Here is a 15,688-nt window from a genome sequence, read left to right on the forward strand (position 1 = left end):
TTTTGAAAAATCTCTTTTTTTTTTTTTTTTTTTTTTTTTTTTTTTTTTTACATTTTGTTATAGGACTAAATAAATGGTTCAATTAAAAAAAAAATGGAATTTTCTGCCAATTCTTTCATAGTTCAGGCTTTATAGGGTTAATCGACCCCCTCTTTTTTTTTTTTTTTTTTTTTTTTTTTTTTTTTTTTTTACCATTAACCGAGGCTGTTTACAAGGTGGAACAGTTGTAAGGTCTCTGTTTAGTGAGACCTCAGTGATTAAAAAATATTAAAAAGGAAAAGTATTCATTACAAAATAAGCGAGGAATTGTGTAACAAAAAAAAAATCATGATGCATAATTCAGAAAATTAGAACATGGAAATATGAAGAAAACAAACTGGCTAATTTGCTGCATGCTTGCCTCAATCCCATTTGTTTATTTATTTGTTTGTTTAAATCTCATGTATTCGTTGCTTTGGATAAAAGCATCTGTCAAATGTGAATTGTAATTGTAATTGTTTATCTATCTCTTCATGTTATTGGGTTTAAAGAGAATCATACACTTGTAAGTAGATACAGATATATGTAAAGATAAAGGCTACTTAATTTGGATTTACAGTGACTAGAATGTGCAGAAGTGTGGTTTACAAGCTGTTTATTCTATCAAGAGGGCATGTTGAAAATGTATAGTCATTTACCACCAACTCCTCCTTAAACACATTATTTACTTTCACTTTGGGGAAACCAAAACCATTGCAACACGCCGCGGGTGCTATTATTATGATAAATGCAACCGGAAGTGCTATTTGCTCATTGTTTCTGACTTGACACGTGTCCACCGCGCCCACTGGAAGCTGAGGGCTGACTGGGAAGCTGGAGCAGCCGCGCTTTGTTGGCCGCCGGCGGCGTAGCATCAGTGAACAAAACGAAGCAAAAAGATCAAACCTCATATTTCTCCTAAGAGCAGACATGGGATGCGTGTGGGGAGGGATTGGTAATTCATCGCTGAGTTAGCTGGCTGGGGCTTTTTTTTTTTTTTTTAATCCAACACTATGGCTAAGCAGTACGATGTGCTCTTCCGACTCCTGCTTCTCGGAGATTCTGGGGTTGGGAAAACATGTTTGTTATGCAGATTCACGGACAACGAATTTCACCCGTCTCACATCTCCACCATCGGTAAGACCGCCCGACTCTGCAATGTCCACTTTCTTTATTGATCACTGATGCTAATTATCAACACATCCGTCTGAATGGTCCTTCGGCGTTTTGATCCCATTGATGTCATGCGCGTCGCACTTCCATCACGCTCATTGAATTTGCACTCTAAATCCCACAAACTCGGTTTAATTAAGGCCATGAATTAGCCCGCATGATTTCTAACACGCTGCTTTTTCAGTGGCTTAGCAGTGTGTGGAATAAAGAGAGAGTCAAATGTAAAATCCGTATGATTAAATTGGTTGTGCAGCCCTTGATCCAGCACTTGGCAGCCATGCAGATGAGTTCAGCAACTACCATCACTTGACTGATCACTGACTGTGCAACACAATACAATAGTCATGGCATTGCTGTATTTAATAGCCATATCAGGACAGGCTACAGTTTGCATCAGGTACCTGTGTCACCTAGTACAGGGGTTCCCAAACTGGGGTCCAGGGGCCTCCATTAGGTCCCACTCAAAATATATATTTTAATTTCATTATTTCACCTCATAGAAGTTAGTATAATGATCATTAAAGGATGGCTGCTCTCATCTGTGGGTTCACCCATTATCATTATTATTATTATCACACCCACATAAAGTATCCACTCATGTAATGTTATTTATGAAATGGAGGATATCTTTGATGTAAAAACAGCAAGTTTGTGAACTCCTGGCCTAGGCTAATGGAGGTTGAACAGTGCATTTTATGGAGGATAATTGCAGCACAAGTTAGGTAGCCTATTCTTTATTTGGCAGCAAATGGTGTTAATTTCCACAGATCCGGTTTATATTAATGCCACAGCTTCTTCTTACTTGAGACTAAAAGTGGCTACACCACCACTTATTTAATTCAGGGTGTGCAGAACTAATTGAAAGTCATTCCACCTGTGCTCCCCACACATGGTCACGGATTAGCCCCATCCCTGAAGAGGGAATTAGCTCAGCAAAGCAAAACCGGCCTCATTTCTCATAGTTAATATGGATTGTATATATCTCTCCATATTGAGGTTTCAAGGCTGGAAACCATGAAAGGCTTTGCTGTGCCTTCACATTGAGGTCAGGCAAAAAAAAAAAAAAAAAATGTAATGTACAGTATGGAGTATTTTCCACATTCTGCGGCAGCTCTTATCTCCTCTGTGGCAACTGCATGTCTTCCCTGTGCATCCGCTCATTTAACTCAACAAAGAGACATTTCAGACCTCATTGTGCCCAGGAAGCGATTATTATTGAGGAAGCAACTATTATGCAGCATTATGTGCAGTAATTGGCCGTATTAAGAGCAAGACAAAATACAGTCATCTGCAGTGCAAGGGTGATTTTCAAGTCAGGAAATATTACTATTGGTGATAATGGTTATCTGTCTTGGTATTGATAAGATGCAGAACAGACAATGACTAACTGCTAAATGACAACAAAACAGTCAGCCTGTCAGACAGATTATAGTTATAAAACTGAGAGCATCACTGCACAGTTAACAGCTCATTTTAATGTTATTCATCCACCTTAGCAATACATGCCCACTTATTTTATTCTAGTTGTTTGTTTCTTTTGTTGCTGCATACAGTTCAATGCCCTGTATATGAGACAAGCACTTAGTGGTTCACCACAAAAGCCCAACAGCTGCAGTGTAACGTGAAAACTCAAATGTGAGTTCTTCCTCCCATAATGGATTATTATACATGTCACCTCACCTCATCATTTTTTCACCTCGCTAACTTTGTTCGGTTTAAATACTTTGGTTGATTTTCTTGCTGCAGTCAGTAAGGATTTACCCTCACATGTTTCCAGAGACAGCACTGCTGCTATTTTTAAGGCATGCACCTATGGCGCCCTACGGGAGTCTTGCTTCCTGTAGAGTCACGCTCATCCATCGCAGACCACGTGGAAGACTGCCTCTTCCACCAGAAAAGTTAGCACTCCATTTATATTCAAGTCTGTCTCAGTGAAATCTCCTTCACTGCGCTTTGAAATAAACCTCTTTAAAGGCATTTTGGGTAAATGTTCAGCAGCGTTTGTGCTCTCATTGCAATGAGCTGCATGTTTCTGACCACAGCTGAATGCATTATTATAGCGAAATCAGACTCTTGGTTCAGTGCAGGCAGCTCAGCCAAGATATTTATATTGGACTGAATGGTTGTGGGTAACATTATGTGTCCTTAAGCCATGGTGGGTGACTTTTCCTGGGCCTGCAATAATTCAGCCTCCTCTGCTCAGACCAAACAAACCCAAGGAGGTCCAGAGAGAGAGATCAAGAGTGACCAACATCAGTACTCCCCCCGCTGAGAATCAATAAATAATTTTCCAACCTTCAGTGTGACAGAGGGATATAAATTCTCTCCCATGCCCCCCTCATGGCTAACTCCATAATTCATCAGGTCCCATTAAAGTCCACAAGCTCACATGTTGGTCTCAATTATCTTGAAAACCGCTGTTGGGTTTTTGTTACTTTTCTCAGCAAAACTCTTAAAGGCTTCCCATAAACGTCAAAGAATAACAAGCTGATGTGTGTCTTATTCAACACACAGAAGGCTGCCATCTTTGGCTACAATTGTGAAAACTCATATAAATATAGGCGTCTTTCCAAAATGAAAGCTGAGACGATGTCTCTAGTTGTCCATAGCAGCTCTACATTGTTTTTAGTGTAGATAGCAACTTTCATTCAGGATATCAATCCCAGATATCAATTCAAAACCACTTCAAAAGCTGTTTTAATTTTTTCCCCCATGCAGTAACATATTCATAAAATGTTGCCCTGGATTAGCTTGATGTAGAACCTGGCCACATTCCTGGATAATGTTGTCCATCAAATGTTTGCTGGGTCACCGCCAAACCTATGACTGAATCAATAATCGCTCAGTCCCCTCTTTATTCTGTACTCGCCACAAGTGTTTTATTTCCAAAACATTTTCATGTTCATGTTGATTCTAGTTTATTTATATGGATAAATCACTTCAAAAGAGTCAAAACCACAGAGCTACAACTGGTCTCAGAATCCAAGATTTTTTTTCTCTGATCTGACATGATGAAGCCTGGCAGATGTGAACGCTCTGATGGTGTTTTTCCATTGCGAGGCCTTGCATTCACGTCCACTACACCAGCCAGCTTGGTTCTAGGTCCAAACCCTGAGAGATGTCAGTTTGATTTCTGGTCTTGACCCGGTTTGAAATAGAGCGTCTGGACCGCTGTGATGTAACTAAGCAAAATTTGCAACAAAACACTCCCAATACAAAGCCTCACTATTGTACCTCATGAAGTGGAAACATATTCAAGTCAAACTAGGCTCTGTGACATTCCCTGGTTACAACTTACTATGAAATCATCAACCGCCGCCTGTCTGTTAACAAAAAAAAGTAGTTATAGAAAGTGTTTTTTTCCCCCAGGATCAGACATCTAATTCTCACTTCTTTTGATTTTTACCTCTGGAAAGCTCTGACTCGTCCAGAATCACAGGAGGAGAAACTTAAATTCCATTTTTTCCTTTATAAGCGAAGCTGGCCCACTAATATACCCTCACTCATGCAGACATATTTCACCGTATTTCAGCAGGTCACTCTGTTCCCCATAAGACCTTCATCTGGGCCCCAGAGCGCAGATTTCCCCGGCACAGAGCAGCTGTAGAGATGATTCAGTAATGATATTCAGTCACACTGCCAAGTTTAATCTTCTTCCCTCACCAGCCCCAGTCTCTTCACCGGACTCCTCGTAGCTCCTAACTGTCATCCCGCCTATGAAGGATGGTCCGTGCCCTGCCCCAGATCATAGCTCAATAAGCAGCTGCCCTCGTGGTGCTGGTCCAAATGTGTCATGGCTGTGGTCTGGTCACGGTCCCGGCCCACTGCAGCTTGACGAGCTCATTAGCCTAAAGGAAATGGAGTCTTTCCTGCCTGTTAAAAACAAGTAATCTCATTGGAGTTTGGTTTATTCCCCCCCACCACTTAAGTAGGTGAAACAGTTTTATTTATGTGTGCAGTGATCCTCAAACTCACTAAAATTTAATTCCTATGCATTCGTTCATTGGATATTGACAAGTTCAGAGCTCCTGCAGGCATTTCTGTTGCATCTCAAACACTTAAATTCCTGCTATAGCCGTGCAAAAAAATCAATACAGCTGAGTATCACCGTATTTTTCACAATACCTGTTCTCTAGCCCCTCGTATCAATATGTATCATTTATGCAATTAATTTTTGTATGATGTCTACTTTTTAGTTAATTGGGCTCATTTTGTTTTTACTAATTGAAATGAGAATTTTTGACTTAAATCGTTTGAAATCATTTTGTCACCTAATTGATCATATATGCTGTATGTTTTATTAGTATACCCAAGTTTTATTCATAAGGTTGTATTATAAGCTTTGTTTATACTTTTCCCCCTCAATATTGCAGTTTATTGTGACAGAACTAATATCATGACCTCTTAATGGTGTTAAGTATGGTGTTGTGCAACCTTTGCCAATACCCACCCCTAATCAATATTTTTGTCATTTGACATGTAAACTGTTTGTTGTCTTTTTTTGGTCTTAGGCTTGAATAGGACTCTGGTCTCAGTCTTGACTTTACCCAGGTCTTGACTTCATTTTCATTTAAATTTTACTTAGTTGCATACAATAAAAATACATAGTAAAGAAAACTATAATACTTAAAGAAAGCTCCAAGGGGCTTCATAATCATAAGCACACTCTGTTCATGAAATGACTTGACTTGAACTTGGCTAGACCCAGTCTTCAAATCGACATGAATAAAGTTTTCGGCTCTGCAGCCATGATGCCAGTATTGGTTTGAATTGGTTTATTGGTTTCAAAGCTGTATCACACCAGTCTGATTTGAAATGCGTCCTGTCAATGCAAGAAACACTGGGAGTTACTGTGCATGTTGTGCCTTCCTTTCACAGGTTAATATTGGCTAATTGTTCACGACGCAGACTGTGATGATGAGTTTCTAATGAAAACAGCTTGTTCTTTGTCCCATCTTGCCCTAAAGACAGCAGCTGTTGACAGTGTGGGCTGTACTGTGTTAATAATGATAGTCATGGATGACAGAGCCATTCCCCGGTGACTTTGTGCCAGCACCAGAGAATCCATCCATTCATCCATTAGAGAGCCTGTCACTGTTACCTACCACAGACTCTGAGATGTGTCAGTCCCTAATCCTCTTTGTACAGCCGAACACGTAGTCATCATGGTAATTAGTCAAGTCACTTTTGGGCTGTGTAGCCATTAGCCTTTACATGGCTTTCACTGTGCTGATTGTGAAACAGTGCCATGTCAAATTAGCTGCTGTTTCTCTGGGACATCGTAAATGTCTCTTCTGTCACGGTTCTCTGTGAGGGAGAAGATAGAGGCTGTAGGATGTTTTTTTTTTTTTTTTTTTAGTTCCTTCAACATTAAAACTTTAACCTTTTTTGTAAGAGGTACCAGGTGAATGCTTTTTAAAATCTGCAAATGCCAGAGCCTTCAGTCAGTGTAATTTGTAAAAGTTTGGTTAAAATAGTGCAGCAAGCCTACAAACAGTGAGACTTATACTTTTACTGCTGGAGCAGTAAAACACCCCTTGATGCTGCCTTGATGCTTGAGATTGTCCCCCCTTCTGATTAAATCACTTTGCTTTTTTTTTTTTTTTTTTTTACCTGATTTCCTTCAGTTCACCTCAACCCTCTTTTGAAGTCTGTTCATTACCTCATATCACTTTGAAAACTCACATATGAAAGTCTTGTCACACTTCACACTGCTCATTTGCATTCAACCTAACAGAACTTCCCTGTGTAGTTACCTTTGGAATGAAGATTTAGTTACTTCAAAGTATTCGTTCTTGAGGTGTTTCCATTATTTTGTTTAATCCCCATGTATTTTAACCATCGACACTCACTCTAGAGCTTGGAAATCCATTACCTTACAGCAGCACTTCATATTGAAATCACAGCTGTTTGCATGGATGACTTCTGACTGGAGCTTTACACAGTGCCAGATCTGCTGTACTAGTGCTGGACAATGAAGGAGAAAGGCAGTCTCTTTCCCAGCATCTTTCTATCCCTAGTCAAGCCCCAGGCAAGTGAAGCCACTGATTGTTATGCTGACCTTTCTGCTAATGTCGGTCTGAATGCTCTCTAGTCAAAGGAAGGGGCCGCTTCATTGCTTAAACGAGGCCTCACACTGTGGAGTCAGTGAACTCCAGCCTCCTCCGAGCCTTCACGTCACTTCCCGATGCTTCTCCAGACGGGTTCTGCCGAACTCTGGCTTGCTCTCGGAAAACACAGTCTGTCAGCTGTTTCCTCACATTGGATCTTTTGGAATAGCAACCTAGCAGAAACACAACCGTAAAATACACTCACAGCAGTTCTTCCAGGTCTGTGAATCGATTGGGCTCGGTAGCCCTTTTCTCTGAGCATGACAGTGGCTGTCTCTCATGGATGTTGAGGGTCGGTTTAATTGGGATGAACTGTTTATTGATTTCCCTGAGCTTAGTGTAGTCCACAGGGCCTGTGTTTCTGCTTTTTATTCACTTAGCTGCATTTTTTCCGAGGAAGCAATTATGCAAAAGCGAGAGAATCATGGTGGAAAGCTAAAACGATCTGGTGCAGGTGCAAATTTTAGTTAGACTGATGCAGTGGCTTGTTGACAATGTTGGACCAATACTGACCTTTAATTAAAATTAGAAATCAACCATTGTTATCCACTTTAGATATGATGGATTTGTTCAGTTCATATTCAGAATTTATCAATACTGCGCTGGTTGTCTATGGCAAGTCCTTAGCCTGAATGGATTTGAAAGCAGAGTGTTGATCAGTTTCAAGTATAAATGATTAGATTTATTGTCATTATTATTAGTAGTAGTAGTGGAGCAGTCGTCTAGTAATCGGAAAGTTCTTGGTTCAATCCCCGGCTCCTCCAGAGAGTGCATTCAAGTGTTCTTGAGCAAGGCACTGAACCTCTAACCACTCCTGAGCAGCTTGGCACCTTGCAGGGTGCCTTGCATGACAGCCTCAGCCATCGGAATGTGTGTGTGAATGGGATAATGTGAGGCAGACATTGTAGAGCGCTCGGTAGACTAGAAAGCGCTGTAGACACATGGGATCAAAGGTTTCCCAGCCTGATAAGAGTTGCATTTTGTGGGAAAAAATACATAGTTTTATTTATTTATTTGCTATTGTGTTTATTATTATTATTATTATTATATAATTAGTAGTAGTAGTAGTAGTAGTAGCAGTAGCAGTAGCAGTATTTTACATGAAAATTTTACAATTTGAAGATGTTGAGTCACAAAATGGGCTTCACTCCAAAAAATATCACTATCTGCACTGGCCTTCAAAACTCAGCATAGATCGAATCCCAATTGAAATGGACAATTGGCACATTTTCAGTTTTATGCCTTTGAACTATATCATACCCAGTCTTCAAACTACTGAAACAGATCAGGGATCACTGAAGTGTGACCGGCCTCTCGCCTGAAGTCGACCCTCATCTCCCTCTCCCATCCCAGCTCATCTCTGGTCTGCTCCTCAGCGGTGTTATGCGGCGTTAAGCTATCATTCAGCCCTCTTGCCTTATTTCTCCTCCCATGTGATCGATACTGAGAGCTGAACTAAATGAAGACTCAGCTCACTGGAGCAAGCCCATTAGCCCAATCTTCTAAAGGGCTGATAATACAGGGATGATGTGGCTCTCATGGTATTAATGCCTTCTTTGATGTTACAAAGCTGCATCAGATACTGGTTAAGCTCTGGTTGTCAGTAAAGACTTGGCGGGTTAATTGATTTCACTCCCTTAATGGATGGGAAGTGCACAAAAAGCTGTGGATACATTAACATATAGTTGGTGCAAGTCTGGAGAAATATGAGCCAAAACTACAGCTCTTCTGCGAGTATGACATACTACTTCTCAACCATATCTTTTTTCTCTTTCAGGAGTCGATTTCAAAATGAAGACACTGTTAATAGATGGTATCAAAGTGCGGATACAGATATGGTAAGATGTCGGCATGATACACCATGTTGGGAGGCTTGTACTATCAGAATAAGGTTAATAAGAATCTTTAATCTTCTGTATTATTGTGATGACACAGATTTTTACATATTACACAACACTACTTATGACAGAGGGGGGCTTCTCTATCTGTTCCCAACGGTAACTGTCATATGTTATGTTATCATAATGTCATTAATATAGAAATGTGTGTGTGTGTTTTCTCTAGGGATACCGCAGGCCAGGAGAGGTACCAGACCATCACTAAGCAGTACTACAGGCGAGCACAGGTAGTGGAGCTAAACTCTGCCATTCAAGTGATCTGTCACTTGTTAATGTAATATTATTACAAATATAATAAGCGTAACAACTGCATTTGTTCCATCAACTGTAACAAATTCAATTTTATTATTAATAGCGTTACAGCCTCAGCTGAAAAGAATAAGTTGCTGTCATTCTGATAGAATTTGGATGATTTGGATGGCAAAAAACACAGTTTCCTCCTTCAAATAGTTACTGATGGAGTTTTTCAGTGCTCTACTTTGCCAACTCCGTCTCTTTGACCAGTCAAACAGGTGTATTACATTAAAACTAATTGTGGTTCCTTGATGTAGCTGCCATAAAATGATGAGACCAAGGTAGGGAAAATTGGCAGCCTTTATCTTACACCAGTGGCATTTTTATTGCTTGTACACACACACACACACACACACACACACACACAATCACTCTCTCATTGCTATGCTGCTCTACACAAAATCGCAGAACTTCATCCTTTTAAACATGTTTTTAAACTGCGATTATCTCTACAGTTTTAACACTGCCATACACACATTTTGCATCAAAATGTGCAGCTACATCCTCCTTTTCCTCTCATTGAGATATCTAAGTGATGTCACACACAGTTTTTGAGATAATAAGGTTTAAATGAGGAATCGTGTTGAGGTGTATGAGGCATTCATGTGCTGGATGGAAGTTTCCACATCACACACTCGACAATCAGCTGCCAAACAGTATATATATTTTTTTTTTTAATAAAAGAGCCCACCAAATCACATTGTCCTTTTCTAAAATCCTTTTAATTTACTCTCTCTGTGTTGTAAGGCTTCATTTTTCTTGCAAGGTTTCTCTGATCAGCATTGCCCAAAAAGTCGCTCACTATATCAATAATATTTTAGATTTAACATTTATTATATTTAATATTTAGCAGTATTTTATTATGTTATCCACCCAGCTGCAAAGCATAACTGCTCATGGCAGCTTGGCGTTAAACAGCCTCCACAGGATATAAGCACCTCAGCCACTATGTCTGCTACAGAGCTGGATGCTTTTTTTCCCATTTATCTTACTTTAATTCTGTTCCTTCTACACCTCTGCAGTTTTCATCCCGTGTCTCATTCTCCCACTGTCATTTATTCACTTTTTTCCGACTGTCACTCTCCGTAGCATTCAGCCAGCCTAGTTCCTTCAAAAACTCCTTTGTTCTGGCTAGTGGGCTTGCGGAAAGCTAGCACCCTTATGTTCACCATTTCCCTTTTCTGGCTCCTGTTGCAGAGAGGATATTGCTTCTTATCCATCTCCCTGGTGTCACTCCGAGTACATTTGTTTTCTCTTTGACATTACTGAAAAGGATCAACATGTTGGAAGTAATCAGCCTTTCACTCCTTGCACCATCTGCCAGTGCTATCTGCTATTTAGGTCTTTTTGCTCTGGTAGAACCGCACCCTCTTTCTGTTTTGTGCCATAAAGCAGTCATATTGCAGATTTCCCACTAAGTCTCACCCACTGTCATGCTGCACTAAAATGCAGTGTAGAGGCCATAGAGGCAGACATTTTTCTCTACAAAGTCTCATATGTTTATGGTACACTGTTTCAGATTTGAAAATGAATGTGATGATACTATTTGGTGCACCTTTAATTAGTCCCACTGGGATTTTGCAATGTTTCAGTCACAAGAATCAACACAAATTCAAGCAATCCTCTCAGTAATTGTAGACTTAATAATTTTGTCCAATCATGCCTATATTTCTGCATAAAGTGGTCAGTTTGGAAGCTCTGTTGGTGTATGTGTGTGTGTGTGTGTGTTTGCCTAGTCAGACAGAGTGGAAGTGGGGAGAGATGCAGATGTGCTTGTGTCAAAGAGAGTGTAATTTGTATTGTCTTATTTTGATTTTTTTCCCTGTCATGTTTATTCACTTAGCTTAATGGAGGGTTCTTGAAAATAAATTCAAATTTTTTGCCATGACCTTCAATTATCCCTGCAACAGTGACGCCAAATGAGATAAAATACATTGTAATTTGCATCAAAAATACAAAAGCAGTCATTTTGGCCTGCAGTAGTCCCAGAAAAACCCCGTGAAATCCTTTTGGGACTGTTTAATAGCATCTAGAAATGGAGGAAAGTTGTGTTTTGTTTTGTTTTGTTTTTTTAACAAGATTGTTCAAAGTGCAAAAAAAATGCCAGTTCTCATGGGATTTTTTCATCTCTGACCATCGCTTCTCCTCAGGGAATCTTCCTGGTGTATGACATTACAAGTGAACGATCCTTCCAACACATCATGAAGTGGGCCAGTGATGTGGACGAGGTACATTCACAGATTTGGGATTTGAGAATTAGATGTCATGCATGAGCCACGATGGAAAACAACCAAGAGGCATTTTCCTTTTTATTGTAGAAAGGGCACATTTGTCAGAACTACTTACTGGGCTAAGGCATAAGGGTGACATAGGACAGATGACTTATGCAGCATTATATGAAGCACCTTGATTTGAAATGTAATAATTACAGATATTGCTCTTGCTATACCTGTGACAGAACATTTTGTCTATGTTTTCAAAATACACTGACCTCATTCATAAAACAAGATGATAAGAACATGTTTTTCCTCTGGCAGTGCTTTCTTTCTACTGGCCTTGAGTCTCCATAAAGCACTCCTCTGACTGTCCTGCTTCCCCCAGTCATTTCCCAGATGATTCTCTTCTATTAATTTTGTCATTATGGACGTAATTTCCTAGATGGGTCTGTCTGAATATACTGTATCTATCTTGGCATGCTTCCCACTTACTTTTAATCTGGGTCTCATTTCCTGCTTTTCCCATATTCCCTCCCCACGGCATTCTCTTGACATTTGAATCTCTGTCTCCCTCTCCCTCTCGCTTTCTGTCTTGCTGTCACTGCCTGTCTGCATCATTTTGTCTCTTTCATTCTTTCCCCTCCCCTGTAAATTACCCTCCTTTCTCTCGTACTCCCATTGCAAACTCCTGCAGTATGCTCCCGACAAAGTCCAGAAGATCCTAGTAGGGAACAAGTCAGATGAGGTGGACAAGAGGCAGGTGGCCACTGAGCAGGGTAATAAGGTGAGTCAGTGACTGGCTGGCTGTTGTCACTGTTTTTTGGGTCTCCAGGCCTCATATAAACTCTGAGACACTTTTCAAATTGATTTCATTTAGTTAATTTTTCAGTAGCTGGATTGTTGCTGTTGTCATCGTTGTCTGTCTTCCAGCTGGCCAAAGCTTACGGAATGGACTTTTTTGAGACAAGTGCCTTCACCAACCATAATATAACAGAGGTGAGGGCTGCTCTGACTGCTGCATAACCCTTGGAGAGTCATTGCTGAGAGAGATCTCATGACCAATAATGACCATGTGTAGTAACAAGATCTGAGCATTGCATGCAGTCATAATGACATCATGTAAGGAAATGACTTGATTGTCTGACCATGTGCATCTTGTCTCTCTTCCTCTTGCCTTCCTCCTCCTTTACCACTGTGCCTGTGATGTTACTCCCCCAGACTTTCACACGATTGGCTGAGCTGGTGCTTGCAGCCAATAGAAAGGACCTGGATCTCCTCCGGACGTCCATCAACGACGAGCTGAACCTCACCACCCTGGAGGAAGAGGAGGGACTCTGTGACGCCGCGGCAGCTGACCAAAACAAGGGCTGCTGGTGTTAAAAAAGTACCTTGACTTGAAGTTTAGTTAAATGTGTGTCTTCTCCAGACAGTTGGTGCATTTTTGGGGTAAAAAGGTTTCTCTTCCTCTTAGGTGGGGAAATAAGAGGTGCAGTTTAGCAATTTAGACTTAAGAGGAAACTTTTCCCCACAAAGTGCCAAGTGTTTGGTAAAGAAACTTAACCAACTGAAAGTCAAAATGTGAAAGTGTCCGCTTGTGGGAATGCTCAGCGGCTAAAGCACTAACCTGCTGTTCAACACGTGAACACATACAGTCTCAATCCGTTCACATACATCTGAAAAGAATGGAATACAACAATACGGCCTTGTTGAAAGCTACTGAAGATATTTGACAGCTTTTCGAAAATTTGTACAATAGTCTTGAAGTAGAGGGTAGTGGAGGTTTAGAATTGCCCACTAGTGACTTTTCATAATGTTGTATTTCAAATATTGATTTCCAGACATTTGCTTTGCAAATCGATAATGCGATTGATTTCATTTGGTCTTCGTCCACCCCTTTGGTTATTTACCTTTTTGTAGCTAATAGTGCTCATCTACCGTCTTTCTACTATTGTATGCATTAGATGTGGTCTTAGAATTAGCCACAAGAGGGTGCTACATGCATTGCAGAAACAGTAGACATACCAGAGAGCTGTTCAGTGATGCTAGTACACTGTTTTTTTGTTTGTTTTGTGGTTGCATGTGGCTATCTTTGAGATGACAGATGACCTAAACATATGCAGTCGTTTTATTTTTCACAGTTTTCATGCAAACTTGAGCAACACAAGCAGATACACAGCTGGTAATCTTAGTCATCCATATAGGGTCACACGTACATTCAAATAATTAGCATAATTCAAGCATACTATTTACAATTGTTATTTGAGAGATGCAGTGAATCAAAAGTGATTCCACTGCCCTGTGACAGAAGAGAATATATTTATTTTTCATTTTATACACAGAATACGACTTGTTTAGAGCAGAAAATACATTATTCCATGGTAATCACAGTTGGTACTTTGACTGGTACATGATCCATAGCATTGTACATACAAGGTTTTTGAGAGCATCCTGGGTTGTTAGAATCATGAACATAGGACATGAATTTAATGTATTACCATTAGAGGGCTGTATAAAAATGTCCACAGTGATATAGATGGTCTAAAATGTTCCGTCTGTGACTATACTGTCTCTTGGTCATTCTGTTCTTTTGCACTATTTTTTTTTTCTTCTTTTTTTTCTTTTTTACAGAGTACTGTGGAGTTCCATTTAAATATGTTTTTCTCTTTTTTTTTTTTTTTTCCAGATTTAGCAAGGGACAAGCGAGAAATTTGCATGCAATCCCAGTCTTCTTTAATTTCTTTTATTGCAACTTCAGTGAAGTTAATAATCAACTGACCGTAATACAAGTATAGCATTTGACCAGAGTTGCCTGTTGGAGACTTATACAGACTGAAGATCATACAACTAACTTTGGCTAAATTTTTTTGCAACTTACTGTTACTCAATGCTATTCAAAACAACTGTTTATGTGTGCAAATGAAACGGCAGTATGTTGTACTGAATGATATTCTGGACTATGCTCTAGATACTTAATGTATCTGTGTTGTTTGATGAACTTTTTCTCTTTCTTTTAGACTACTTGAATTGTATTTGTGGAAATATATTATGTGCGACATGTAAAATGCAACATGTTATTCTTGAAAAAGAGATGTCAAATGTTTATGATTAAATACTTGCAGATAAATGACTGTGCTAATAGGTCTTATTGTTTGTATGGAAAACCAAGAAACTGAAAGGTGTCACATGAAACAGACTGCATCATATCAGAAACAAAATCACATTATTTGCCATGCATAGTTAACCTTAAGTGAAATTTAAGGAATTTATCCAGAAATTAATGACATTTTAAGTAATGTAACATGGTACTAGGAGAACAGGACAAAGACACAACATAAATCAGTGCTAAGGAGAGTGCATTCCCCCCACATTTTTACATTAAACACCCAGGTCATATGACTTCATCCAGCATGAAATGCAGTATGATACCGCAGCTAAATGTGTAGAAACAAGCATGAACCATGCACATGACACCTATATGATGTATTTATCAGAACAGCGGCGATACAGTCACAGACTGGACATGCTGCAGGGAAACTACTGGAAAAATGGTTTACAGTCATTTTAATATAATTGCATACTAATTAAGGCAGGCTGACTAAGAGCACATTTTCATTTCCAGCACATGGGCATCAGTTCACTAAATCCTGAGCTATGCCAAAATGTCTGAATTGGAACCAAACTTCACTTTTATGATGTCAGTGAGTGGCAAAACATTATTTAGCCACTGTGATAAATTATTTCATGTATGTCATCAAATTATCAACTTAGGGACATCAATGTCATTTCTCACAGTTGTGAACTTTGCGCTTACAGTGATGGAGACTTCAAGATCAGATTTGCAGTAACTTATGCTGAACAACAGCATAAATTAGTCAAAACCCTTGTCGATAAGCACTTACTGATTTCCCTATGCCAACCATGAAGAAATAAGTGTAGATAAAGTGAAGTAGTTACAGCGGGTTTTTTACATTTTGACAGT

At 39.6% G+C, this 15,688-nt stretch overlaps 1 protein-coding gene across 1 annotated transcript; it reads left to right on the plus strand.

Annotated features, from left to right (window-relative positions):
* Positions 1-823: 823 nt before the first annotated feature.
* rab15 (RAB15, member RAS oncogene family) lies at positions 824-14,833 on the plus strand. Its single transcript, XM_030047941.1, has 7 exons — positions 824-1,155; positions 9,079-9,139; positions 9,366-9,426; positions 11,644-11,721; positions 12,404-12,493; positions 12,640-12,705; positions 12,928-14,833. The coding sequence occupies exons 1-7, from the start codon at positions 1,032-1,034 to the stop codon at positions 13,087-13,089; spliced, it is 642 nt and encodes a 213-aa protein (XP_029903801.1). The 5' UTR covers positions 824-1,031; the 3' UTR covers positions 13,090-14,833.
* Positions 14,834-15,688: the final 855 nt, after the last annotated feature.

This window comes from Myripristis murdjan, chromosome 24 (assembly GCF_902150065.1).
Source record: "Myripristis murdjan chromosome 24, fMyrMur1.1, whole genome shotgun sequence".
Lineage (NCBI taxonomy): Eukaryota > Metazoa > Chordata > Actinopteri > Holocentriformes > Holocentridae > Myripristis > Myripristis murdjan.